At 40.0% G+C, this 27789-nt stretch overlaps 1 protein-coding gene across 1 annotated transcript in view; it reads left to right on the top strand.

Annotated features, from left to right (window-relative positions):
* IFFO2 (intermediate filament family orphan 2) overlaps positions 1-27546 on the top strand; it is a 52546-nt gene extending 25000 nt beyond the window's left edge. The window contains exons 2-9 of the mRNA XM_044995838.1: positions 8665-8725; positions 9548-9643; positions 12120-12260; positions 14207-14349; positions 17735-17855; positions 21487-21579; positions 22331-22461; positions 22923-27546. Coding sequence (XP_044851773.1) covers positions 8665-8725; positions 9548-9643; positions 12120-12260; positions 14207-14349; positions 17735-17855; positions 21487-21579; positions 22331-22461; positions 22923-23028 — 892 coding nt within the window. The 3' untranslated portion in view covers positions 23029-27546. The remainder of the gene's footprint in view (positions 1-8664; positions 8726-9547; positions 9644-12119; positions 12261-14206; positions 14350-17734; positions 17856-21486; positions 21580-22330; positions 22462-22922) is intronic.
* Positions 27547-27789: the final 243 nt, after the last annotated feature.

Raw genomic sequence — 27789 nt, forward strand, 5'->3', positions numbered from 1 at the left:
AGTTGCTATAATTTGCTACAACCTCCTGTTCAGTCTTTCAATGGAGAGCACCAATGCGTGTTTAGTGCTGCATGTCCAAACTGAATATGGACTAGTAAAATTGACTTAAAAAAGAAGTATCAACAGATACTGGTGAATCTGAGCAAAGGGAAATGGGTCCTGAATGAGCAAAAGAATCTCTTAATGATTGCTTCCCATTTAGAAAAGGTATATCTGCATTTGTACCAAAACACATTTACTGGGTTTTAGCTCTGAGGATATAAATTAATCTGTCTCTTTTTAACACAGAAACCAATTACACATGAATGCTGGCCACAATAGTCTGATGTTTTGGGAATATGTTGTTGAGATGACCAATTCCTTGGCTAACAGGTTTGTTGTTTGGGTGGGAAAGATGCAGTTGAGAAGTTGTAAGCCACAGATAACAGCACAGCATTCTTGAATGAAGTTATGTTAGAGCCCAGGCTTCATGGAATCAGACATTCAAATATGGGTCAGTTTCCTGTCCTGCGGATCTTGCAATATAAGTAGGGGTGTAATAACAGAGACAGCACTCTGAGGTGTAATATTACACTTCAATCTTATTTTAACAAAATACATAACAAAAGACTTAGTGTGGCTTTGTAAACAACAAATACTTGTGGTGTTTTGACAAAATGCATCTTTTGTTGCAATATCCTTGAGTCCTCCATATTGTTTGCTAATTGCTAATTCAGACTTACCTGCGATGTATGTCCCTAGTCACTGCAATGAGTTGGTGGGATTCTGGTGTTCATCTTATACACAGGTTCTTCCCCTGACCTGCCTACAAATATGGGGTTCAGTATGGGGCAGGATTTGTGTTACAAGGGAACTAGGATGCTGCAAACTCTTAAAGGGGCGGGGGGAAGAATGTATACACTTCCATGTTAGAAAATTTGACCAAGAGATCTTGATCTTTCCACCTGCTGAAGTACATTCTCCTCATAAGCAGGGGCATCCTCTATCTTTCTCTGACCAAACATGAGATTTGAAACTGGATTCTTTGTATGGCAGCATGGATGCTACTCCTGGGGCAATATGCCAATTAGAATGAAATCAGTGCATCATAACCACAATTATAAACCATGATGGCAATATCTAGATATCACTGGATAGATGTGGGGAGACTAGATTAATGGGCATGTTACTACAGACCCAAACATGAGATTACTATGAGTAATCTCAAACAATTAAATTGGTTGGGCTTGAGCATGCAAAAACATCAAATCTCATGCCAACATTAGTGAATGGTGGGGCACGCCCTGCCTGTCAGAATACACCTAAACAAAATATGGGCGTCAAACCACAAAAGAACAAGTGATGTTGCCACGAGAGCAAAAAAAAGTGTCTCTAACCCGTGATTGCAGAACATCTAAGGTATAATTAACTGAGCCTGGCATAGAATGCACATATTTTCCCATCTTTGTCCTTACAGGTAGGGCACATCACAGAGGACGCATCTTAGATGCTTCACATACAAAGGATGAGCAGTACTAGGTGTGTCTCACATACCCAAATGAAATATTGACATCTTTGAGTTTTAGTTTTTTTGTGTGTCTTTGTATGCTTCCTGTCCTGTGAAATGGTTTGACACTTAAACACTTAAGTTAGGGTTAACCGGCTTTTGCAGCCAGTATTTCCATTGGTAGCATATTGATAGTGTTCAGGTGAATTCTCGTGCTTCGAAGAGATGTTCTTTTGTGTGTTCCCATGTACCATGACAACAAGAAAGCATAGCAATAATCAAGCTCAAGCAAGCCTCCTGTGTGGTACCCGATAGAGATGGAAAGATGGAGGGAAAACCTCAAGAGTACCATAGGAAGAGTTTCTTTTGTCTTCACAACATCTACAGCAGTATTTCTTTGCTACATTTTTTCATATCTAAGAAATATTTTTTCTTTGAAATTCTTTTGATAAAATAGGAATCCTCATTTAATGGTGTATAAAGAGTACTTTATTATCTTTTTTGGCAGTTAAGGAGTTGCTAATGTGGTTCAGACATAAGCCAGAAGTTATCAACATGCTGAGCTCTTTTGACAGTCTGGCTCTAAATGGCAATTTCCCCCACCACTCAGAATCATACCTAAACTTTAAATGCTCACACTGGTAAAGAGATGGTGCAAGATCATGTTGCTTAGCCTTGGTGATGGAGCGGGAAGCTGGTTTAGTTGTGAATTGTCTGTCAATAAGAATTCAGGATAGATGTCTCAGTTGAGTTCCAATGACTGTTATGAGTAGTGGAAGCTTAAAGAAATTTAAACCTGGGTACTATCAAATTTCCTTGTAATCTCCACTCATTTTCTTTTGAATAGCAACTCATCTAAGTGTTGATGATCTCCTGTGTACTGTTCCATTTTCTAAGGAAACATGGGAGTTTGAAATGTGATTCAGCTGTACTACAAAAGCAGTGTTAGTCCTTGCAAGGCTATTCAGCATCCTTCTATCTTGTTAGTTCAAGGTCTCATACGCTAGCTACTTTCTCTCTTTAAAAGGTACACAGTTCTTCCCTTTGTGCCAAGCTATGTAAAATACGTAATCACATGATTGCAGAGGCAGTTTGAGGCCTGAAACTGCAGTGATTGAATACAGTTGGAATGTAATGTTGCATCTGGAAAAATGGAAATGTATCCTGAGTTTTATCTTGACTGGCCTTTCATGTTCTAATAACTATAATATAAGCCTGTAAATCTGTGAACCTAGAAGGTAGTCATAACATTTAAATAGTCAGTGCTGAAATTGCCCTTTCTGAATTTTATTTTTAAAAACAATCCTAGTAACCTTGGTGTAGGCTAGCAAAAGCCTTTTCTTAGTCTGTACATTCAGGCTGGCAATATCTGCCTCTCCAGCTCTGAAAGCTACTTTGGCTGCATCTGGAAATTGTAGGAGTTGATGTTTGAGCCCAGAAATAGCTATATCAGAGACTAGTAGAAGCAGCTGTCTAGTTAATATCCTGCAGCACAAATATGAGGACTGCTGTTTTCAGCCTGGTAGCCTGTACAGTCACTTTCCTTCTGTGCATTATTGTTCTGGTAATTCCTGTCACCTCTATTTCTTCAGAGCGGCAAACATCACTGCTCCAATGGGAAGAGCTGATCTGGTTTCCCATTATAGTCCTGCCAGGAAACTACAGGCCTTCATTTATGCTGCAGGGGTGATGCTGATTAAGCAGGCTGGCTTCCTCTCTCCTTGGAGGAGAGGGAAGGAAGCAACATATGTGTTGAAGTGCTACAGAAGCATCTTCATAGGTCTCTAACAGCAGCACCACTTACATGCAGAGCTTATCAGAGGTTGCTTAGAAGCAGAGGATTTTTAAGGGCATCTGAAACCTGCTGTGGTTGACTTGCAGGTCAGCTCCTGGAAGAAAAATTGAGTGGGCAGAAATTGGCTAGCCTAAAATTCTGTAGTCTTGCTTAGTACATGTTTCATATGTCTGTGCCAATGCACAGTAGTTAGCATCTTCCCAAGGGTATGCTGTCTTTTTCTTTGTTTATTGCAATACTCGAATGTACAGTAGCAGCAATTGCCTTTAAAATACTTGTGTTACTGCAAATACAGGATGATAGTGTCAAAAAACAATCTATTTAATTTGCTTGGAAGCATTAAGGGAAGATTGAGTCTTCAATTCAATCCTCATTCTTCTCTCCCCACTCCTTCCGTTTTTCTCCCTCTTCCCCCAAAAAACAAGTCTCCAGAGGTTTGTGTTAAGCGTGGTGGGGAAAATGAAGACTGATTTTTTTTTGTTTTGTTTTTTCTCCAGATGTCAACCTGGTGACTTCATTTTTCCAGGTGTTACATGAGACAAGTCAGCCTGGCAGTAGGGAATGCATTCTGAAACTGAGAACAAGTTGACTTTATTGATCAGTGATTTATGATGGGGACCCTGATTTATTATCAGTCTAATGTAATTCCTGGCTTACTTTCAGAAGAAAACTTAATTTTAGATTAAAATTACCACCATATTTAAAAGGCCCAGTTTCTTTTTCCATTGGAGAAATGAAGAAATATATGCTGAGAACATAATTTAAATCTATTATTTAAAAGATGGCACCCTTCTTCCACTCTCCACAAAAATTATCTTTGCTTTCTACTTAAAGGAACTGGGGCTTTATGCTTCTTTTCTATGAAATGCAGTTAAATTATGGCATAAGGATGGAAAAACTAAACCAGTGGAACTGAATGGAATGATGGAAGTTAATGCTATTACCACATAGGCTGTGCATAGATTCCAAATGATAATTTTGACAGTTTTCCAGAGTGACTGAAGTGTTTGGGATGGAAGCTGAAACATTTTGCTTGCTTTTTACTTACAACTAGTAAAAATATATGGATGTAATATTTACTAAAATTTTTCCCACAGAGCTGTGTTGTGTGTTTGGGCATGGATGCAAATAATGGGTTAAATCTCTTCACCTAAATAGAATTAGTATTCAACATTTCAGCATTTAAGTAATAAATTTCAGAGCTCTCTTGAGATGGCGCACTGCAGTTTTCCTAATATCTAGTTACACTATCTTGCATTCACAACTGACAGCGTGCTGGCAGCAATGCAGTATGAATGACTAAAACCATATGACACATCCTCAATGTAGCAGAAGGGGACCATATTGTATGTAGTGAATTTAATATTAAGCAGTCAGTTACAGTCCAGAAGGTGAGATGGCCAAATGAGGTGTGAAAAATAAGGATGCTACTTGTACATGTGACTAGCAGCCTAAATGCAGATAGGACATTGGAAATGAAAGCTAAAATATTTGTGGCAAATACAGATTTCAGCCTAAATATTTCAGGTTGTTTGGCAGTAAATAATTGGCAGAGAAAAGACACTGGTAATATTTTTCCGTACCACTTTAGCATTCAGTTACATATTGGAGAGTTGACGTAATGCTACCATGCCAAGTATCTCTGCCCTGCAGTGGCAGGGGAATAGTAAATGCGGTCAGCCTGTCATATTGTAATGCACTAGTGCAGGGCCTAGTCAATGCTGCTGCTACTGTATTAGGATATGATAAATTCAGGTGCCGCTGGTCATGGATTAAGACCGAGAATTGCAGCACACCCACAGCTGCCTTTGTTCTTCCCTGCTGAAATGATCCTTTGGCATTCAACTGCATTTGAAATGCAAACTTATTGCAGTCTGTGAGGGGTGGGGTATTGGGACTTATGATACACTCTGTGAATTTAGAATTGTTTAATGTCACAATCGTCCCATAAAATCCAGTCACTTTACTAGGTTTCTTTTATAAACTTGAAAATATGGTGAAATTATTCCTATTGGAAGATTTAACACTGTGCTGGCAAGATTATGAAATTGACCCAGAAAATGCACTCTTTCCTCTCCTTTCAACATTCTTAATCCTATCATATTTGGATTAAAATAAATATTTTTGGGGGGTAGACCTCCGTATCTGTGACTTGCATCTTCTAATTTAGCTGTAAAACTATTTGAGTGTGAACAAAAATAACATGCCTTGTTATAATTAGAGATTATAGGAGTGCTTTTAATTGTCATTTGGTAGACTGTATTTACTGGATTAGTGCAGGCAAATTTCTTAATGGCAGTGATCAGTCATACTCTGTAACTAGCCTTTCAAATTCCCAGGCTCTGTCAGGGTATTTGTTGAGTGAAAGGTCTGCGCAGATTTTGTGACCTGCTGCATTCCAAAAGTTTACATAACGGAAACTTTCTGTTGGCTGTTTAGCTGACTGAGTCAGTGGACCCTGGTTCCTTTTAAGTGCTGGTACCAGAAGCCAAGCTTCTGTTAAACTATAAAAAGAAGCTTTATTCTAAATTGGAGAATCCCTTGTTGCCTGATGAAGCTACTGTTTCTTGGGGTTCAATTGGCTTTAGTGAGCTGGGAATGCGTCAGTTTTTTCCCCCAGAGATAAAGCTTTGGCTTTTATTAAACTTCAGTGAATGAGTGTCTGTAGGAATGTTTCTCTTCGAGAATAGTTGCACAAGCTTGGCCTAAGAAAGGTGATGGACAACAATCTTGTACATGTTAAAATCCACTGAAGAAACCTTGTTGCCATCCTCTTTAGAATTTACCTTGCATAATTCTACAATACTTTGTTCACCACATATAGCTTTCCATGTGTGAAGGGAAGATGATTGCCAGATATTTTCACACTAATCCAATGATGGATTCATAACTCAACAATGTTAAACTAAAGTGTCAATTATAAATTGCAAGGATTAAATCTATTACCATACTTTGGCATATATTCTTAAAGAGGCACGGTCTTTAATAATTTTTTTAAATGCCTTAATGTTTATAAATAGCACATCAAAATAGGATGTATCATAGAGCATTTGAAAGTTTAGTAGGTACTCCTGTTTAAAAATAAATTCTTAATTTAAAAAGACTGTTCAAAGAGCATAACGTAATAACATTTAATAAAACTGATCACAAATTTTTTTTAACTCATTTCTCGTTGATAGATGGAAATATAATCAGTGTTTAGTTAATTTCAATTCCTGGTTCTTCTAGTTAGTCCAGTGTTAGAGTAAGGGTTGCATATATTGCAAGGAAGGTATAGCAAATCATGTAATGCTGCAGATATGCATTATGGGTTTTTTGGAGAAGATGGGATTCTATTTCTGGACTGATGGGTATTGGTCACTGATGGAGCAACTGTTTCTCCTGGCCTGTGTTCCTGTCAGTATTGGACCAGACTTGTTTGCTGGTAACCTGGAAGAAAGAACATAAAACCATGAACCTTAAGACTTAAGAAAATTGAGGAGGATAATTCAGAGTGATTTGAATAGAATAGGAACACAATGTAGATGAGTGGCAAGGATAAATGAGAGAACCTGGAAATTCTGATGGTAATCCTGTTGGTGGAGTACTTACCACCAATACCATACTTCTGCTATATGATAAATATGGGAAATCTATTGGTGGCCATCAAGAATGATACAGGGGCTTAAAGGAGAATAATCTTAATCAAAAGAGATGGAAGATGAGGGGAAATCTTGGAAAAGAAATGAGGGGAACATTGAAGTCCAGAACACTCAAATGGGAGACAGGTGCTAAAAAGCTATCTAACTCCGTTCATACCTCCTTTTGGTTTATGGTGGACATCAGCTCAAAGGACAGTGAATATTAAGCTAGCACCAATAAACCTTTTAAAAAGAAGTGAAACAGCCCCACAAGATTTTCTTCAAAAATCTGCTAATGGAAAGGGTTGGATCTGGGCCTGATGACAGACTTCTTGGCATCCTTCCTTTCTTCTATTTCAGTGGTTCTGCTCTATTTTTTCTTGCTGACCTCCCTCGCGTCTCATGTTCAATTATTTTTGTCAGACATGTCGGCAAACAGCAGTATTTTCAGACTTATGAACTGCTGCTTTTATTGAACAGGCCTGAAGTTTCACAGATTAGATCTATAAATGTACATGTAGAAATATTCATTTTGTATATATTTACGCTCAATGTCACTCATCCTAAATTGGTCCTATTCACTGGCATTAATGCCTATTTAAAATATTAGCTGGTAAGAGGTAGCTTAAGCAGCTTAGTCTATTTTTGCCTAAGTTGGTCCATGATTTTAGCATTTTCCACATGTGGTAATGTTGTTAAACAATCTTCATCTCCTCTTCTCTCCTGGTGGACCAAATGCTCTGTTGTTGCTTACCAGCTCCCCATTTCCTGTGCTTGGGGACTAGAGTTTTGAGTCATAAGCATGAGGTGCACTGATGAGATGGAATGTGTAAAAATCATTCGGGACTGTCCCTCCTTAAGGGCTGGTCCACACTAAGAAGGGGGGGGTCGAATTAGGGTACGCAAATTCAGCTACGTGAATAACGTAGCTGAATTCGAAGTACCCTAGTTCGACCTACTCACCCGTCCAGACGCGGCGGGGTCGAACTCCGCGGCGTCGACTCCACCACCCCCGTTTGCAGTGGTGGAGTACCGGAGTCGACCGCGGCACTTCCGGAGTTCGAACTATCGCGTCTAGATCAGACGCGATAGTTCGAACTCCGTGAAGTCGAACTCACCGCGTCGACGGGGAAGGTAAGTGTAAACCTACCCTAAGATAGTGTTTTTAGAAATAGTGTGTGCCCTGCAGTCTGAGACTGAGGGAAAGTTTTACCCTCCCTTAATGCCATCCTGGTTCCCACTATGGTTGTGCCTTTTGCATGTATGTGCCAGTAACAAGGCATATATGTCATGCATTCATACAGCATTCAAGGACACCCGTGCAGGATAGATACTCTGCTTGGAACTGTGCTTCTATGATACAACCGGAATAAATATAGGCATTTGAAGATATTGTCATGAAGAAGGCTTATAATTAGTCCCTGGAGTTTATAGAGCTAAATACCAGAAGTAGCAAATTTGCTAACTTGTCTAGATTTTCAACCTATTGCCGCTTCAGTGGAAGTTTCCCATTTTTATATGTGTCGACATGCTACAGTCAAAGAATGAAAATAGTGTTAGCAGGTAAACTAATTTAAACTCTAATTGGCAGTTTGAGTATGTGTGCGCACATGTGGCTGAGACTAAAGGAAACTTTCCACTTGACACCTACAATAACTATCTAATCTTTTTATTACAAATGGTAAGGTAAGATCTTTGTGGCTGGAATAAACTCAATCAGAAATGTTGATCTAATCTCTGTCTGCAAATCTTTTTTCTTTCAGATGGGAGGAGGAACTGGCAAAGCGAATGAGTCTGGAGTCTATGGTGGAAACCCTGCAAGAGGTGGGTTTTGAGTGGCATCTGGACTTTCTTAGTACTGACCACCATTCGTCCAACTCTTGAGCTAGAATACGTCATAGTATAGGTTTTCCACCTTTAATCTGGTAATTTAAAATTAATATTTTGTTTGGATTAATTACTCTTTGATCCTAAGAGTCTTGAGCCCTTGTAGTTATGGCAGCTGAATTACCTCCTGCTGGATAGAGCTGTTAAATATTTGAAACCTTAGGCTGCTTGATGTTGAATTTTAGGACTGAAGCAGGAGGAGTGCCTTGATTCACCTAGTTCAGTCTTCAAGCAATGCATCTTTATTCTTCAGTGTATGCAATAAATGGGATGTTAATCCTGTATCAGTTCTTTTGCAGAAGGCAATCTCTTAATTTAATGAAGGTAAAGAGTTGCTTCTTTGGAGCGTTCAGCTACAGTAGTTCAAGCTGTTAGCCTCTCATCATCATGAGAACCCTTCTTAATAGAACAAAACCAATCCCTGAATTGGGGTTCTCTTAACATCAGAAGTTCCTAGTGTTCAGATTGAAGTAGGGGAAAATATGCTGATATGATGCAACCCCTGGACCACACTCCATCTAAATATTCTCCTCTCCTTCACTCCCACTATGCTCTTGGTTGAGCAGCAAGGTAGGCCAGTGCTGAAACTCACCCATGCTCCCTCCACCACTTGCATTTGTAGCAGAGTAGCAGTGGGGCTATTGAGGTTGGTACAGGGCAGGTTTTCAAGGCTACCAGCTATTTTCCACCTTTGTGAAGCTTAGCAGTTAAGTAAATACTTGCAGATATTTAGCTCTTTCCTTATTTTCTCTCTCATAGGAGGCTCAAGAAGCTGAAGCTGTCCAGGAAGAGTTAAATGAAAAGATTGAGCGGCTGAAAGCAGAGCTTGTTGTCTTTAAGGGTCTGATGAGTGATGTAAGTACCCTGGGAAGTAGAGTGGCCCATCCCCACCTGCTTTTGTGAAATCTATCTGTCATGCAAATGGCTTCATTCATAAAAAGGTTATGGTTTTAATGAGTGCTGCTTTGTAGTTAGTATTATGGCTGCCTTTATGATCTAATGCATCAGACAGATCACCCCCTCCCCCCCGCCCCTGCTTCCTGTCTGGTCTGTGTAGAGATGCATTAAACTTGCTGCTTAGCCCATAACCCTGACTTCCCATTCCCTTCTCACCAGCTAGCAACGAACTCATTCAAATTTGCAGCCTTTGAAATGATGCATTGGAGAATCCACATGCTATTAGGGTAAAAGTTCAATCATTATGCAGCCATTGGTACTCTTCTAATACAGGGTGATTTTGTTTTGAGTCCTACAAGCCGTTATTGTCAGAAAGGAAATCTAAAATGGCAGTCCCAATTCTACCTTTGTGAAAGGCTCTTATCGAGACTATCCTAGTTTCTGTGTCATTGGTTCCAGGATATGGCTTTGTCTGCAGTGCTGCTGTCTCATTTAGAAAACTTATAAACTGTGTATATCTCTGGAGTTCTACCATTGTCCTCTTTGAGTCTACAATTTCCCCCAAAGCTGTGGGATCTGGTATTGTCATGACTGGCAGTTTTGAGAACTTTATCTTACAGTCTGGCTATAGTCATAGCATATTGTCTGACTGTCAATGCATAGGGTGTGTAGGGCTAGTGTGCAAATATAGGTGAGAGGAAAATGCGTAAGTAAGATGAAAGAGCAGGATTTTAAGGTTCACCTGGCTTCTCTTTTACTGAAGAGTTGCTGATGCCAGCAGTGTAGCTAAGATCATTCATGATGCATATCTAGTCTGTCATTTTATAAGAATTTTATCTCTTCCCCCCCTCCATCCCCTCCCCAGTCTGATGCAAACTTGCAGAACCTGCTCCCTGAAGTTGCATCCATTCTCTCAGGGCTGCTAGGCCTACTCCTCCTAAAAAAATTCAGCCGTTCACTGGCCCCCTCTTTGGGTGGTTTATCAAAAATAGAAATACTTGCTGGGTTAAATACAGTCTGAAGGAGAGCAATTTAGAGAGACAAGGTAGGTGAGGTAATATATTTTATTGGCCCAACATCTGTTGGTGAAAGACAAGCTTACGCCAGAGCTCTTCTTCATGTCTGGGGAAGTTACTTGGAATGTGAGCTATTTGTTACAGCTGCATCCTTCCACTGTAATTTTCTACTGTGCATGCTGAGGGAGGTAGTGAATACAACATCCTGTCGTATTTGAAGTACAAGTGCTTCCTCCAGGCTTTCTGAACTCTGCAAAGTGGAGCTAAACAGAGTGGTAGAGAAGGCCACAAAGCTGTGTGGAAAGCCATAACTGTTTTTGCATAGTTACCCAATGATATTCAGGGGGTTTATTAACTAAATGACTTGGAGGTTACGTTTTTTTGTCCTGTTGACAAACTGCACAGATATAAATACTCCTTTATCAAAACTTCTGTCAAATGTTTTCATGTTTGTGTAGACTTTTTTCTGAATACAAACACTTTGTTTTTAATCAATCTTCTCTAGTCTACTTACTTTTCGTGTGGAGAAAGATAACCCCGGATGGAGGAAATTAAAAACAAAACAAACCTTTCTGATTTAGTTAGCGAAAGTAGTGCTTACAGAGTAATACACGTCTCTGACTGGTGTTTTCCCAAATAGCCTGCTTTCGCATAGTATCACTTGCATTCAGGCCAGTCCTTCCCAACACAGCATAGTTTTTTCTAGCACAGAAACTCTACAGTTGTAAATGGAGAAAATCTCCTCAGTCATGCAGCAACATTGCCAATGGGGAAGGAGGAGTAGCTACTTACAAATATATATAACTTCTGTCTAATGTGCAGCACGATATGATGCAGTGGCACACAGTTCTCTGCTGGGACAGAAGACAGATTAATGTGGGTATTACTTTTACTCTGTACTACACTCACATGGACTTCTATAGACCTAGCCCTGTTTTAACTTTTTTGATGATATATATGAAGTTGGTGCACAATTTTTTCAGAGCAGAATCTGACTAACTTTTCTTTACAATGAAGTGCTAACTTCCTATCTGAAGTGGGCAAAAGTGATGAAGTATCAAATCCCCCATCTTGTTCTTTGCTTGCTTAACAGGTTTAAGTCTTTTTCCCTCCATTTCATAGCTTCACAGAGTCCATAAGGGTTGACTTTTGCTGGGTCTAGGAGTCTCTCTGCTGTGGGAATGAGTATCTTAGTAGCTAGTGTTCATTCTCAAACACTTGTATTTATTGGAATCAGATTTGAAAGTGTTAATTCCAGTAGTTGTCTAATCTAGACTATCCTTGTGCTGCCTTTCCCTGGAGAACAGGCTCAATGTGATGTAAGAATGGTGTGCTCTGGGTTTATAGAGATACAGTGGGTATCTCTTCTCTCCTGAACTGTAACGCTAGAAGATAATCCACTACTGTCCTTCCTGCAGCCCATGACAGACCTGGACACAAAGATCCAAGAAAAGGCCATGAAGGTGGACATGGACATCTGCCGTCGAATCGATATTACAGCTAAGCTGTGCGATGTAGCACAGCAGCGCAACTCTGAAGACGTTTCCAAGATATTCCAGGTGATTAGGCCCTGAATTTTCTGTAGGGCAGGACAAGATGGCAGTATGAGGGGAGGGGAAAGCAAGGGAATATTGGGGGGTTTAGTTCAGGTTCAAACTTCATCTAACATTCTCAACTTCTTTTGAAATTTCTCCCCAGTAGACTTCTTTTCTTCCTGAATCTATCTCCAGTTGTAGTAATGATCCACATATTAAGACTTGAGAGTTTATAGAAAACCTTCCAAAGAGAGCTCAGAATGTCCTCTGAAAAATACTCTTAAAGTTTGGGGTAGTTTACAAGTAACTGTACAAAAAAGCATCCTGGGATTCCATGTTCGTCTAAATGGTTCCATCAGATTTGCTCTCTTCAAGTAAGAGGATTTTAACTTCATGCAGTATACTTGCATCCTGTGATCTCCAAGTTGAGCTCTTATTTTTGGCTCATACGCCATGATGAGAAATAAATAAATTCTGTGACTGATGGTTAGTTAACTACAATTACTCTGATATGTGAGGATGAATAGAATACAGTTTACTTTCCCATAGCTATATTGGCTGTGTAATACTAACAGTGGAAAAAGAGTAATTTATTTTGCTCCAAAAGTAGGCAGTTATAGCTCAAAAAACAGAGCTACTGAGTGATCGAGTGCCTTTAGCACAGTCTTTTTTTATCATAACTGCATTTTAAATTGATGACTGGCCCTTCCAACTTACCTCAACTTCCCTTTCTGCCTTCAAATAAATAGGTCTGACTTTTTTAATCTTTCTAGTTCAGTAGCTAGTTAGGGCTGCACTGTACAAACTTTTTTTTTTTAAAAAAAAAGAAAAGTCCTTGCCCTTTTCTTGAGCCTTTCACATGGATATGTCTTAAATGTGACGAACAATAAACTCTCCTCTATTCCGAATCAACTTTTTAATATGTCTTATAAAATGCTTAGCTAAGGTAAATGTGAGTTTTCATTAGCTTGTTTTTTTTTTTTTTGGGTGGGGGGTAATCTGGACAGAAATTGATTCAAATTTCCTACTTGATAGGGGGAGAGAATTGCAGCTCCCTTGTGTTCATCACTATTCCATTTTTCTAAAGAAATCTTGTCTTTTAACTTTGATAAGTGGTAAAATTGTGCTACTGCTCTAAATTGAGTACACAGTTTTGATCAAGTATGCAGTGGTTAAAATCATCAGCACAAAGAGCAACACCGGCAAATTAGTGAAAATTAAAGAGGAGATTTGGCATTTATTTTGTGCTTTAAATGTGTTAGAGACTATATCACACCATCTGTAAATACTCATGAATATTTGTGCTGAAGTCCCACGGGACAAAAGAATGATCCTTCACTTTGCAGGGTTAGCTTTTGGGTCTCTTTGCACATCTATCAACTGCATTTATTTCAGTTTGTTCAAATATTTTCACAGTTCAGTTCCCACATATCTCTTGTACTGTCAAAGTGATGACTAGCAATCTGTGCTTGTGATAGTGGGGTGGGAATAGCAAAGGAATCAAGATTACCTTTGAGTGTTGTGTACTTTCTGTGAGTGTTCAGCTCTGAAAACACCAGGCTTGTGATGGTAGTGGCAAGAAAGGGAGAGACTGTCATTGCTCTCAAGCCTGCTGCCTGGGCATTCTTGCCAGCTTATGCTTGGTCCCTGTATCGTTCTAGCCTTCGCATGCTCTTCTGTAGCCCATATAATGTTGCCAGCGAGTACATCCTGTACGTAGAGCTCTGGCAGTCTGCAGCTTGCTTTGCTCTGTGCCATTTTGAACTGCTTCCTTTTGCTCTACGTTCACCACTTCTTAACAGATGCGATTCCTGTCCTTAATGCGTTCAGTCACTCGTGCACCTGAATCACTGGGTACTAATGAACCATTATCTTCCACCCAACCTAACACCTCTCCTTTCTTATCTCTGCACCCTTCGGTGCAGCACCTCAGTTGAACCTTCCAGTCACTGCCCTTCTCTCCGATTAAGGTGGCTTCCAAAAAGAGAGAACGCAAGCTAACATCTGACGAAGACCTCTCTGAGCAGGATGGAGACAACAGCAGATTATCAGATGACGAAGTCAGCTGTTCTCTGAACATTACAGATGAAATGAAGCGAATGTTTAATCAGCTGTGAGTATTCTGTAGAGTATGATGTCTTTATTGTGGGACTTTCAGGTCAACTGAAATGCCAAATTCAGATTTTTGTTGTTGCAATCCAAGACCACAGTGTGTTTCCACAAACTTTCTAAACCTCCAGTAGAAATAGTTTTTCACCAAATATTCAGCATTAGTTGAACTCAAACTGCAGAATTTTGGTAGTGCATAAGACTCAGTGAAATTTAGATATAAACAAAAGTGTAGCTGAACAGTTTATTTTCACTGTCCCCACCGAGTAGAATGCAGAAAGCAAGTAGCAATAAATGGTGAAATTAGACTTCTAAACTTTTATTTAATAATCACCCTGCTTGTAGCTAATGTGTAGCATGCTCAAGAATGAAACTCTGCCCTTATTTATATGGTCTGGCATAAATGTTAAGGATTTCCAGAGTTGTGAGATTTTTTTTTTCCTGCATCTTTGTCTGAGTGGAGTGTGAGAATGTGAGATTTGAATAGATGTAATTGTTTTTCCATAACTTGTTTGCTAAATGCACAGTTCATGCTATGAATACAGAATTTCTGCAGGAAGGTTTGGAATTAACTTTAGCCAACAGTCATGGTGATCCTGTCTAGGAACTCCAACATCAGAATACCTAGTTATGGATGTTAAGGACACTAATGCTGGAACAATTTTGCTCATGACTGGTGTGTTCTTGTGGATTAGAATTAGTAGGGCAAATTCCTGCTTTAAACACTCCCTCTCCTCCCCCCCCCCCCCAAAAAAAAGTTGGGATGGTGGTAGCAGAGCTCTCTGCTACCACCATCAAAAACTCCAGAACGATCTTGCTGCTGCAGGACAAGGTAGTTCAGGAAGTCTGGGGGCTATGAGCTCTGCAGTGCTCCTTATTGCCTCTCCAGAGAGGATTGGCATGTGCTTCTCTAGCATCTGCCACCAACTGTGGCAAGCATGCTCTGGGGGCTTTGTCGTGTGCTCCCCGCACCACCCAGTCAGCTGTTTCATGGTGTGCAGGAGGCTCTGGGAGAGAGTGGGAGGAGCGAGGGCACTACAAGCTGAGGGGATGGGGCGGGAAGGGGTGGCTCTCTTCTCCTTGTCAACGTTCAGCCAACTGCAGTTCTTTCATAGTGTAATAGAAATGCATTTTAGGTTTCTTTACTTCTTTCATTGCTGAAATTCAGTGTGCTTAACTGCAAACCAACAGATTATTTTTGTGGAGTTTTTTAGTATTTAGCATTTACAGTATTATACTGAAAACACGATACAAACACTAATTCCAACACTAGTTTAAAAAACAAGGAACTTAAGATTTGATTTGTATGGTGAAGTCCTCTTAACAGGGCTGGCTCCAGACCCCAGTGCGCCAAGCGCGCGCTTGGGGCGGCATTTTGCCGGGAGCGCGGCAGGCGGCTCCGGTGGACCTCCCGCAGTCATGCCTGCGGATGCTCCATCGGAGCTGCGGGACCAGCGGACTCTCCGCAGGCACGTCTGCAAGAGGTCCCCCGGAGCTGCGGGACCGGTGACTGGCAGCGCGCCCCCTGCAGCATGCCGCCGTGCTTGGGGCAGCCAAATTCCTAGAGCCGCCCCTGCCTCTTAATACTGTCTCTCTAATACTCTCTTAATTATCAAATAAATATTCCAAGTCCACAACACACACACTTTACAAAACTTTCTATTGGGGGGACTCATTTGTGACATCATTCTGAGGATCCTTGGGTATGACACTAACCCCTCTTCATTTTGTCTTTCTTATCTCTTCCCACGCAGCCAGTCATGCTGCTGGTGTGTGTTTTGCTTTCCTTTTTCCTTTCAACGAATTACTGACACAAGCTTTGCAGTAATTTATGGCTTAATTATTAAAATGCAACAGGCTTCTACAGTGGTTGTTTTTATAAACATGATTTAATAAGAAAAAACTCTTGTATCAGCAGCAGCACCTAGAAATCCTGTCATTAACTTCAAATGTCGTTGATCTAAATAACACTGGTCATAGGTTCATCTAAGTGACCTGTGATAAACAAAGGTATTTCAAACTTGCATCCCCTTGGGTTTTGTGATGATGGATTTGTGGGTGGGAGGTGCGGGGGATATACACCACCAAATCTGACTCATACCAACACCAGACATGAAAATAATTTGTTTTTTTTGAGCAGTAATTAATGAGGCGGATCATTAAAGCACTGTTAGTGAAAGGTCCCGAGTATTCAAATAAAGCTAATAACTATCTTTGAACAATAAATACAGCTAAAACAGGCAGCAGTTTAAATTGGGTGGTTTTTTTCTTTTCAAACAGTGAGCTCTTAGAGTGAAAAGAACTATGATTGAACAGACTGTGAAGGGCGGGTGCATTAAACTGGAAGTTTTAAAAATAAGCAAGGCTGGTCATCAGTAGACGTACATTCCTTGCCTGTCCTCTTGCCAAGTTCTTTAACTTTTTCATAAGATACAGAGTTGGACTCCACTTCCGGCTTGATGTGATCATCTTAAAAGGAAATGAACTCAGGAAACAAAAATATGTCTAAGCCTGAAATAAGAGAGCGACTATAGAACAAGAAGCCCTTTTTTCAGGCTCTGCTTTAACAAGGAAAAGAAACAAAGTAGCTAGAGTAGAATTTCCATTCTGCTGCTGTTCAAGTGTCTCAAGTCTCTTCCTATAACTTTAATTTACTTAGTAACTGCCCAAATTAAAGGGACTCTGTCAAATTAAAAATGATTGCAGGCTATTTTTAACCTATGTTAATGAAACTATTACTCAAAATGGAATTTAAATGAGAAAATAAACAGGATTTTTTACTCGTGCGCTTTTGTGCCACTGTTTGGCGAATGAAAATCAGTGGAGTCTATTTAACTTGTTCACAGTTGGTCTCTTTTTTGGAACTGCAACATTTGGTTTGCAAGTGCTGCAGGCGGAATGTTTGTGTAAAAACTTTCCAGTTGACACTTTTTAAAAAAAAATCCCTGGGAACCATTCTGTTGGCCTTTGCTTTTGGGAACATTTAAAACTACATTTTCAGTAAAACTTGATTTACTCCTACGTAACAGAATAGTTTACAGCATTCTTGTGGTTTAGCAACTGTTCAGTGCTGAAATAGCAAACTTAAAGCACCATCTAGAGGCCAAAACTGGAATTGTCTGTTTAAAGTAGAATGAATGTTGACAAGATTCCAGTACTCTGTTGCAGGTGGGGAAAAGCCCAGGTATGAGAACCTTGCAGACAGAGCAGCAAGCCTGTTTTTAATAGCCTTTAGATTTTTCAGCTGTTGCATTGCTGTTTCTCTTCCTTTCCTCCTATAGCTTTAATGTAGTGTTTTAAGCCTGTTCTTTTGGAGGTATTTCCAAGACTGTGGAAAGACATGGTTTGAAATTTCTACCCTTTTTTTCTTTTTACCGCTCTTTTAACAGGCGTGAGACATTTGATTTTGATGATGACTGTGACAGTTTAACATGGGAGGAGAATGAAGACACCCTGCTTCTCTGGGAAGACTTCACAAACTGCAATCCTTCAATTGACCTGCAAGGAGAAGTGAGCTGAGTTCTGTTTTTCACTTGTTTCCCATTTATTTCCTTCAGGGAATGGCATACTGCAGTTTATCATGTATAGCCACTCTCAGCCTTTGGATCTTTGGCTGGTGATCCAGTTTGCCATGAAAACTTGCTTTTTCAGATCCTCTAACAGTTTTGGCTTGCTTTCTGATACTGATCTACCCTCCATCAATCTTGTCTGTTTGCTCCCTCAAAACTTAAATATAACGTTAAAAATAAAATACAAGGCAAAAGGAACTAAAAAGATACTTTTTAAAACTAATGCATCTCATGATCTATTGCTTTAAATCTTATCCTTCCCATACTCTCACTTGCTCATCATCCCTTGAAGTCTTTTAAGTACCTTTGGCTGTAAGCGCCTCCACTTAGGGGCCGTTATCTCACTTTCTGTGTAAAGTGCTATGTACATCTGTGGCTCTGTGTAAATATCTTTTTAGAAAATATGTATAGAATAGTATCCACATGCCACAGATGTGATGAGCTTGAAGACCTTGGCCATCCAGGTATTTTTATAAAATGTCTGTTATATGTAGTCCATAGAAAGCCAAAAGACTTGAATTACTGGGCTGGATAAGGTCTCAGGGATCTTCTGAAACAATGGACCCTGTGCTTCTGTCTCCCCTTTTGATAAGGCCACCTGGCAAGAATCTCCTAGAGTTTGCTGTTAATAAACAGCTGCTTTCAATATCTTAGTCTGTTTGAAATAAATCTGATTGCTACAAGCTTCCTCTTTTAGAAAATGTTGAGTGTTTAAGACAGGCTTTGAGAGATAAGATTTAAACGGGGATCCTGGAGGTGTATACACTTACTCCATTACTGAATAGCATGACAGCTCTGGGTGAGTAGGAATTCTGCCTCCCCCCACCCCATCACCAGTAGAATATAAAGATGCTGAGGCAGCTGTCTCCTGAATATTGTCTTGTGTTGACTGCCAGGAGTGTGTTAATTTACATCTTTCCATTTGTGTATCATATGGCACATGCTGAAACTGCAGAGATTACTTAAAAGAGCTAAGACTGCAGAATACTGCATATTTAGCTATATGTCTTCTGGTGAGCCGGGAGAGTGCCAGAATGATAAAGTAATGGAGCTGTGTGCTGGAATTAGTGACAGATTATTTGCATATAGCCATGTGTGCATGTATAAGCTCAGTTATCAGTGGCATATTACAGAACTCAGACCTTCTGTGGTGTAACTCTAAAGGTTTTAAGAGGCTTAAATCCTTCTGAATGAATATTACACAAGGAAAGGGTAGATTTGCCTTGTAGATGGAGATTCTGAATTAAGACGGACTGGTTGAGTATGTGCCTGGGCTTTAATATCATAGTGGCTTGCCTGAGTCTCCCCCAGTAGAGTTTTTATTCCACACCCCAGCCACCTTCATTTGTGGCCGCCTTCCTTAAAACCCTTTTGCATGGAAAAAAAGAAAATGGGATAACTCTGGTAAATCATAGGCCCACTAGCCTGACATCGATCCCAGGCAAACTCATGGAAAGGCTGATATGGATGCAATATTTCAAGAATTAAAGGATGGTAGAGTAATTAATGCCAATCATCATAGTTTTATGGAAAATAGGTTTCGTCAAACAAAATTTAACTGTGATGGTTTACTTAGCCTTCTGTAGGGCATTTGATTTAGTCCCTTTTGACATTGATTTAAAAAAAAGGGGGGGGGCATTATACTGAAATCAATGTTCATATTAAATGGATTAAACTGGTTAATTGATGGGTCTCAAAGTAATTATAAATGTGTAATTGTTATCGAGTGGGATTGTTTCTGGAATGTCCAATAGCAATCTGTTCATTGTGCAATGTTTTATATTTTTATCAATGTTCTGGAAGAAAATTGCAGATAATACAGCTTGGAGTGGTAAATAATGATGGGAACAGGTCAGTTGTACAGACTGATTTGAACTGCTTGGTGAGGTGGGCTCCTTTGAACAATGTGTTAATAGTCAGACCATTACTGGACTTGACTGTGTCCATTTCTGGTGTCAACACTTCAAAAAGAATGTAGAAAAACTGGAAAGGGTTATTAAAGAGCTAAAAGAATGATTCAAGGTCTGAAAAATATGCCCTTTTGTGAGAAACTTACGAAGCTCCATTTAGTTCATCCAAGAGAAGATTAAGAGTAACTTGATAATGGTCTTCCTATATGAGGAAGAGATTTTTTTTGATGCTAGATGGCTTTCTAATCTAGCAGAAACAGTATAATGGAATTAAATGCTTGGAAGCTAAAACTAGACAAATTAAGTGTGAGGAGAACTAACCATTAGCACAGCTTACCTAGAGATGTGATATACTCAGTCATTTAAAGTGTTTGTTTAGAGGCTAGATGTTTTCTTAAACAAACCTCTCTCAAACAGAAGTTATGGGCTTGGTACAGAAATTTGCTGGCTGAGATTCTCTGGCCTGTATTATGCAGGTCATCAGATGAGATGATCAAAATTGTCTCTTTTGGTTTTAAAATCTGTTAATCCTTCTTTGTACAGCACCTAGCACAACGGCGTCCTGGTCCAGGACTATGGCTCATAGATGCTATGGAAATACAATACTGCATAATAATCTTTCATCTTTTTGTGCCAATCTTTTCATTTGTGGAGCCTTCCTCAATTCATGAATCAGACTACTTCCTGTTCACTCAAACAAAAAAAAACAACAAAAAAAAACGCCCCATGTAAGCCTTCCAGTAATCTACCAAAATATCTCCAGTATATCATGGTTGGTTTGTCTGGCACTGGCTACACTGTTAGTGTTTATTCAGTGGAAACTCTTTGGAGCTGTGGATGTCTCTCTTGTCTGTACAGTGCCAAAATCACGGAGACTCAAGTAAATAACTTAATCTATAAGCCAGATTTCCAAAGCAGTATTCCTTGTTTACAAATAAAGTAACACTTGTGAAAAAATATTTCAAATCATAATTAAGGCTAAGATTTTGTCTTGGCTACGGGCAATAAAGTAAAATTCATGGACGCTCATGACCTGTCCCTGACTTTTTTACTAAAAATATCCATGATAAAATGGGAAAGGACTGGGCAGCTGCAGGGGCTCAGAGCTCCAGAGTCCCCCAGTCCCCACGAGTGGCTGGGGAGCTGCTGGGGATCCCCCTGTCCTCTGTAGCTGGTGGGAAGCTGCAGGGTATCCCTGCTGCCCATGGCAGCTGAGAGCTCGAGGGTCCACTGCCTGAGGCAGCAGGGGTACCTCACAGCTCTCTGCCACTGTGGGAGGCAGCGGGACCCTGCAGCTCCCAACCGCCAGAGCTCAAGTCATGGAGGTCTTTAGTCACGGAGTCACTAAAAGCCAGATTTTTAGTTCTTTAGGCGCCTAGTGGGATTTTCAAAAGTATTTAAGCACCCACACCCATTGAAATTAATGAGTTTTGGATGCTGAGGGGGGTTTGGAAATCCCACTAGTGCCTAAACACCTTGAAAAATGTGACTTTCTATGGGACAAACCCTGAAGCTGTTATCCACAAGCAGTCATGGTGGATTAAGGGTGGGGTAGGGAGCTAGTTGTGTAACTAAAAGGCTACATGATTGGGACCTAAATGAGCTATTCCATAAACCGTTTTAGTCTGTCCTCACTAACTGGCCTGTAATATTCTTCTGTAGCAGGAGGAGAATCTGGGAAACTTGATCCATGAAACAGAATCTTTCTTCAAAACAAGAGACCAAGAATATCAGGAAACAATAGGACAGATCGAGGTGAGAAAGTGCCCTGTGAAAGAAAAATACTCTGCATAAGGATTTATTCACCAGCTTAAAAAACTGTTATGAACTTCAGTATTGTGGGTACACTCCCTGGCCCAAATTGTGGGCTCTCTTGCAAACCACTGAAGATGATGGATTGTATATATGTAACTGCGGAACTTGACCCTCGGCATCATACGCAGTAGGGCACATCCTTCCTCCATAGCGCAATAACCTACTTGAGACTACTATATAGAGTGAATGTAATGTTGTAACTAGTGGTTAAAGGACAGCTCAGATGGGTATAAATAAAAATACATGGAGATTTTGCTAGTTTTCTACAACATCCTTTCTGTGTCTCTTTGGGAAACCCCTCTAGTTGCTAAGGAATGATTTCAGAGAATGCCAGGCTGCACTAGTATAGCTTCTCAAGATTTTTATGGTATAAATAGCATCTCACAGGCAGTTTGCAAGTTTAAGGAATCGCTGTTCATTGAAAAACAGGATGCAAACAATTAGTAGCCGAGAGCTGTTGAAAGCAGCAAAACTAAACAGGATTGCAGTATTGGGCAGAAGCTGATAAATATGGTAACCTCAGATAAGATGGAAAGCAAAGATGCCCTGTGGACCTCCTGAATGTGTAAGGAATAGGTTACTGGAGTGCTTGCATGACCTTCAGCATGGCAACAACCTGTAAAACTGGACAGGACGGGGATTTAGCAAGTCTCCTTGTTATATGCTGACCACTGTCTCTTGTTCTGGACAGCTGGAGCTAGCCACAGCCAAGAGTGACATGAATCGCCACCTCCATGAATACATGGAAATGTGCAGCATGAAGAGGGGCCTGGATGTACAGATGGAAACCTGTCGTAGACTTATCAAAGGCTCGGCTGACAGGTAAATAGGATGTTCCTTGGTTCTCTGCTGTTCTCTAACGTCCTCCTGCAAACACGTTGCCTAACAGTACATTAAAAAGCAGTTAAGGAAAATACTTCCTGTTGGTGCTTTCTTCAGATGGAAAGGAAGTTTTATGCACCTTCCAAAGAGGCTTGATACTCGCTGTTGTGTTGGAAGACTTGTATGTCATTTGCTCTCTCAGCTTCCGCATCCCCATCAGTAAAACGGGGCTAGTGATACTCACCTTTGTACAACACTGAGATTCTATGGATGAGAAGTGCTAGATATCACTATTAATACTAATTAGAAAATGTAAGTCCAGATAGTGACATAGGACACTTTTTTACCTCATTTGAGGATGGAAAGGGACCCTTTTTTTTCTTAAAATGAACAGAGAGAGCAGTGTTTAACAGCATCACTTGCTGAACTTTATCTAAATCTTTCTCTACATTTCTCTGCAGAAATTCTCCATCTCCCAGCTCTGTAGCCAGCAGTGACTCAGGAAACACAGACGAGATTCAAGATGAGTTTGACAGAGAGGCGGACGTGGAGCCTATGGTCAGCTGATACATAATCTGAGCATTCCAGTGAAAGGGAAAATACAGAAAGGAAAAAAAAAAAAGGTGGAAAAAATAGAATACTGACCGAACAGACTAAAAGGCCCTGGCACAGGGTTCCTGAGGACTCATTCCGATACGCATCCCCACCCCACCTGAGGATTGGTGCTGTACATTTCTACTGTTCTACCAATTACAAATGCAGAATTCTGTAAGAAAACATGGTGTTTTAATGGTGCCTTTGCCCCAAGCTGAGCCACTTTGACTCTAATGGAATATTAATAGCAGGTGTTTTTTATAAGAAAAATAAAAAGGGGGGGGCGGGGAATCTGGCTGCAGCAGAGAATGATGCTGCAAATGTTTTGGGTGTTTCAGTAGGCTTATGACTTACTGAAGGGCTGCACTGATTGGCAGAAGGAACACTGTGGCAAAATGAGCATGGACCACAACACAATTACAGTATGACGACCATAGTTCTCTGGCAAAAAATAAAATAAAAATGTAAACACCTCCAAATGTAGCTGTTAACGCCATTTAAAAATAGCAGTGGGTTAGAGGCAGACTTTAGGCTCATGCAATTATAAGGTATCCAAAGGAATCTCTTTATGCCATCTGTCTGGGTGGAGGGACCTTTGGAGTCTGCACAAGCTTTTTGGCTGAGTCTAGAATCACAAGAAGCAGTTCTCAGCTCGGTGGCAAAGCAGATGGACAGGGTACACTGGGGTGGGAATATCACCGTTAAACTACTATGCAAAAAAAAAAAAAGCTTGCCTTATTTATACGGAATGTTTGGTCCCTGCTGGGCTAGAGTTATCTCTTGGTGGAAGGAAAGCTAAAAACAGTTGCACATGTTAGTTATCTGTAGAGCTTCCTTTGTGGAGGAATGCCTGTTACAATGCCTTTGTTTCCTGGGATGGGATTAGGAGGGGGATCAGCCCTTCAGTTCCTGAATTTTTTCACAATACTTTTTTTTTTAACCATAATAGTTGCAGGTCTTACTTTACTGTCTGGGAGATAAGCAGCATAAAATGCAGTTTCATGAGCAGCGTGGTTGAAGCATCAGGGTAAACTGACACACCGTGCTGTAGATGTAGGCTTGAGATGTGACATCATTACAGACCACTATTCTTTGGAAAAGCTGAAAATCAGAAAATACTGTAATCCTTTTTAGGGCACAGTAAAAACGAATCCTAAACTACTGCTGCTCTGGAATTAGGAAATAACAGCCATGTGCTTTCTCTGTGAGAAAGCAAGTAGACCTAGGCCTTACGTGTCTGTTCCTCTGTATTTTAAACCAGAGAAAGCAGCATCAAAAGTCTAATTTATTTACTTTCTATTCAGGGAGCTGGTGGCATGAGATGGGCTGTTCTTGGTTATAATTAGGAATTGTCACAACTGAGCCAAGAGAAAAGGGGAATGGAAATCTCTGACTTTAAGCAAGCAGAAAACAGTACCAGATTGTTTTGCAGGCCACTGTTGAAGACATAATAGCTCTTAAAAGTAACTGTGTAGCTAGTGACCATTTTAAGATTTAGAGACTAAATTTCAAATTATCTCCCCCTCCCCCCCATGAAACTCCTCCCACAGCGGGTTTAAAAATACTGAGAGTGGGAGTGGTTTTCTTCCCATATAGATTGGACAGAGAAATGTCAGGTTTTAGCATCCTCTCAATGTTAAGTGGTGCTAAGATGGCTGTTCTGTACTCATCAACTTGAAATAAAATCAGGGGGATGGCATTGTGAGCAAACAATCTAGTACACATCAGAGTGCTGCTTTCTCCATAACAGAGCACAAGCCTCACTAAAGTAGTGTCTGTATTAGGCAGAGGATGCCTTTTTGAATTTTGCACAACTTGCTTCACTTTGGGGGCAGTGTAACCCTGACAGATCCTTGCTTGTAGAGAAGCTTCGTGTAAAGTATCATCTTATTGACTCTGGTTCCATGCACTGCTGCCTGTAGTTCTTTCATCGCTCTTCCTGTTGAGTGTCCTGTAGCTGACTTCTTAGACCCAGACTGAATTGTGTGGGCCATCTGAAACATATGCCCCCCCCCATATCTTTCCAGGTGGAAAGAACTACTGTGATGAGACCCTTCTGGATCCACAATGTGAGTTTAAATTACTCCCGTCCATGAAAAGAACTGTAATGCAGGGACACACTATTAATTTTACTTTTCTTGCAGTTTGAAACATTCAAGCCACTTGTGCATAATCTCTTGTTAGGAGCTCTTTTATCAATCATACTGTACCTCAGTGGCCTTTTTAAAATGTTTCATTACATGTGTAATTTTCTGTTTAGGTCTTTTTTTAAAAGAAACCTGTATTCCAAAGTGCTCATTCCTAGCATCTCTTATCTAGCCAAAGCAGTAAGTTATGTTCACTAGGAGTGGGGTTTGTAGGGTGGAATGAAAAATACATGTCAGTCATGCCCTTTTGATAAGGGAGTGGGACTCCATGTTTTCAGTTAAAGTATTTTTAAGGTTACCAAGCCTCTTTGAACCTCAGCTGCTAAATACATTAGGTTTCTCAAAAGGTTGAGAGACCATCTGCCAAAGCTGAATGTTTGTAGTTAGTACTCTAGTGATTTTGGAGGAAACTTTGTTTATAACAGGAGTTTGCTCCTGTAGTGAGACAGTCTTCCTAGAGACTTCCAGTCAGCTGTCCTCTGATTATGAAAACCTCTTTTGTAGTGGAGAAGTGGAACAGTTTAAACAGCCGTCCTACTTAGCTGCTGCTGCTTTCTTTGTAAAATGCAGTGCTCTGCAAGGAGACTGGGTCAATGTTGTACCTTTAATGGTTGGCATGTCGAGGCAGGGAAAGAGAAGAGAGTATCCTGCGTTAATAGAGTGAACCGCTTGAGGAAGCAAAACTTAGTTGTTGATACAAGTAATCTGTAACCTACAGTTCATCTCATAGCCATAATTATGAGGACCATCTGTAATGAGGTTGCATTGTTTGCAAGTGTAGGAGGTGGGGATACCTGTATAGTAAAGAATAAGAAATAATGTGTATGATGATGAAATGTGTATGATGGTATTAGCAATGACTGTGGTGGTTGTTGTGTTTGTCTGTTTTTTCTATAACCATATGTAATCCATTTTTTAAATTTATCTTCATACTTGGGTTTGGGGTTATATTTTAGTCAAGGCCGTGGACTTGATAGCTAGCAGGGTCAGCCCCTTGGTAGTTATTGAGTTGATCCCATGGTCATTTTCCCATGAGGTTTTTTTGTTTAGTTTTGTTTCAAATGATGCTGCTGATTTAGCTGACAGTGGTCCCATTTTGTCTGTATTTAACACATCTGTAGTGACCAGATCAAAAGCTTGCCAGAAGAAAAATTGTGAAAATGCTGGAAATCATTTTGATGACCTCTTTTTTTTTTCCTTTGTAAAGCTGTAAATACTTTTTTTAATTTTCTATTCTTAACGCAGTGTCATATTGACACTTTTTTAGACTTGTAATCAGTAAATCCTCATTGTTTTTTCCTCATATTTTTAAAGAGGATTTCAAGAAAGCAAACTTTTTTTGCTTATTAGCAGTGTAATAAGGTAGATCAAATTCCTAAAATGGATTTGTATAAAAACAGTGTTTTCAGTGAATAAATCTCAGTGCTTTTGTGGATGCATGTTCTTCAAAAAGTCCAAAGAATCATATGGTACAAACATTTTTCAAGGATTTAATAAATACCACACTAAGTCAGGCAAGAAACAAGGAATGAAAACATTTTTTTAAAGTATGGGTTGGAAAAACATTAAATGTAACTCAGAGAAATGTGTAATCTAGTTATAAATATATTTTCTGGATTTTTGTTTTTTTAAACGTGCAAACAGAAGTCAGCAAATACAGGTCTTCCTCTGTAAAGTATTCTTTGATGGGACTCCAAATTCTCAACACTTTCAAGTATCAGCATGAGAAACAAATGTAACAGGTGTGGCTGGCTGTGAAACACTCCTCCCATCTCTTCCTCATAGCAAGAAAAACATATGTTGCGAACGTTACTGTAACTGCAGAATTATTTTTCCCCATCTTCACTGATTCCAATGCCTTCAACTAGAGGGTGACCATGGATTGGCATCATTTCTGCTAACCACAAATGATACTGCAGATGCATTTTTTACACTTTTAAAATTTGACCTAGAATAAGATTTTGTATTTTACCCTCTAGCAGGGTAGAATATATTTGGACTGCAATTCAGACTTGAGGGGCCTGATTGCTAATTTCCTTCCCCCAGTATAAACGGGGAGTAACTCCATGGAATTATACCAGTTGGAGATCAGAATCTTTCTGAATGTAGGAAGGCTTTTTAGAACTGTTGCAATTTCAATATGGTAAAGGCAATATTAACATAGCAAGTATTTTATCAAAAATTTAAATTCCCATTGTCAGTCCAGACTCAGGGCAGGTCTACATTACAGGGTTAAGTTGACCTAAGTTATGTAACTCCAACTATGTGAATAACGACAAGGAGTCCATTTGGCACCTTAGAGACTAATACATTTATTTGGGCATAAGCTTTTGTGGGCTAGAACCCACTTCATCAGATGCATCTGATGAAGTGGGTTCTAGCCCACAAAAGCTTATGCCTAGATAACTTTGTTTAGTCTCTGAGGTGCCACAAGGATGCCTCATTGTTTTTGCTGATACAGACTACCACTCTGATACGTGAATAACGTAGCTGGAGTCGATGTACCTTAGGTTGACTTATTGCGATGCCTACGCTGCATTGGTTCGACGGGAGAAACTCTTCTGTTGACTTACCTTATGCTTCTTGT

Source organism: Mauremys mutica, chromosome 21, assembly GCF_020497125.1.
Source record: "Mauremys mutica isolate MM-2020 ecotype Southern chromosome 21, ASM2049712v1, whole genome shotgun sequence".
NCBI classification, from domain to species: domain Eukaryota; kingdom Metazoa; phylum Chordata; order Testudines; family Geoemydidae; genus Mauremys; species Mauremys mutica.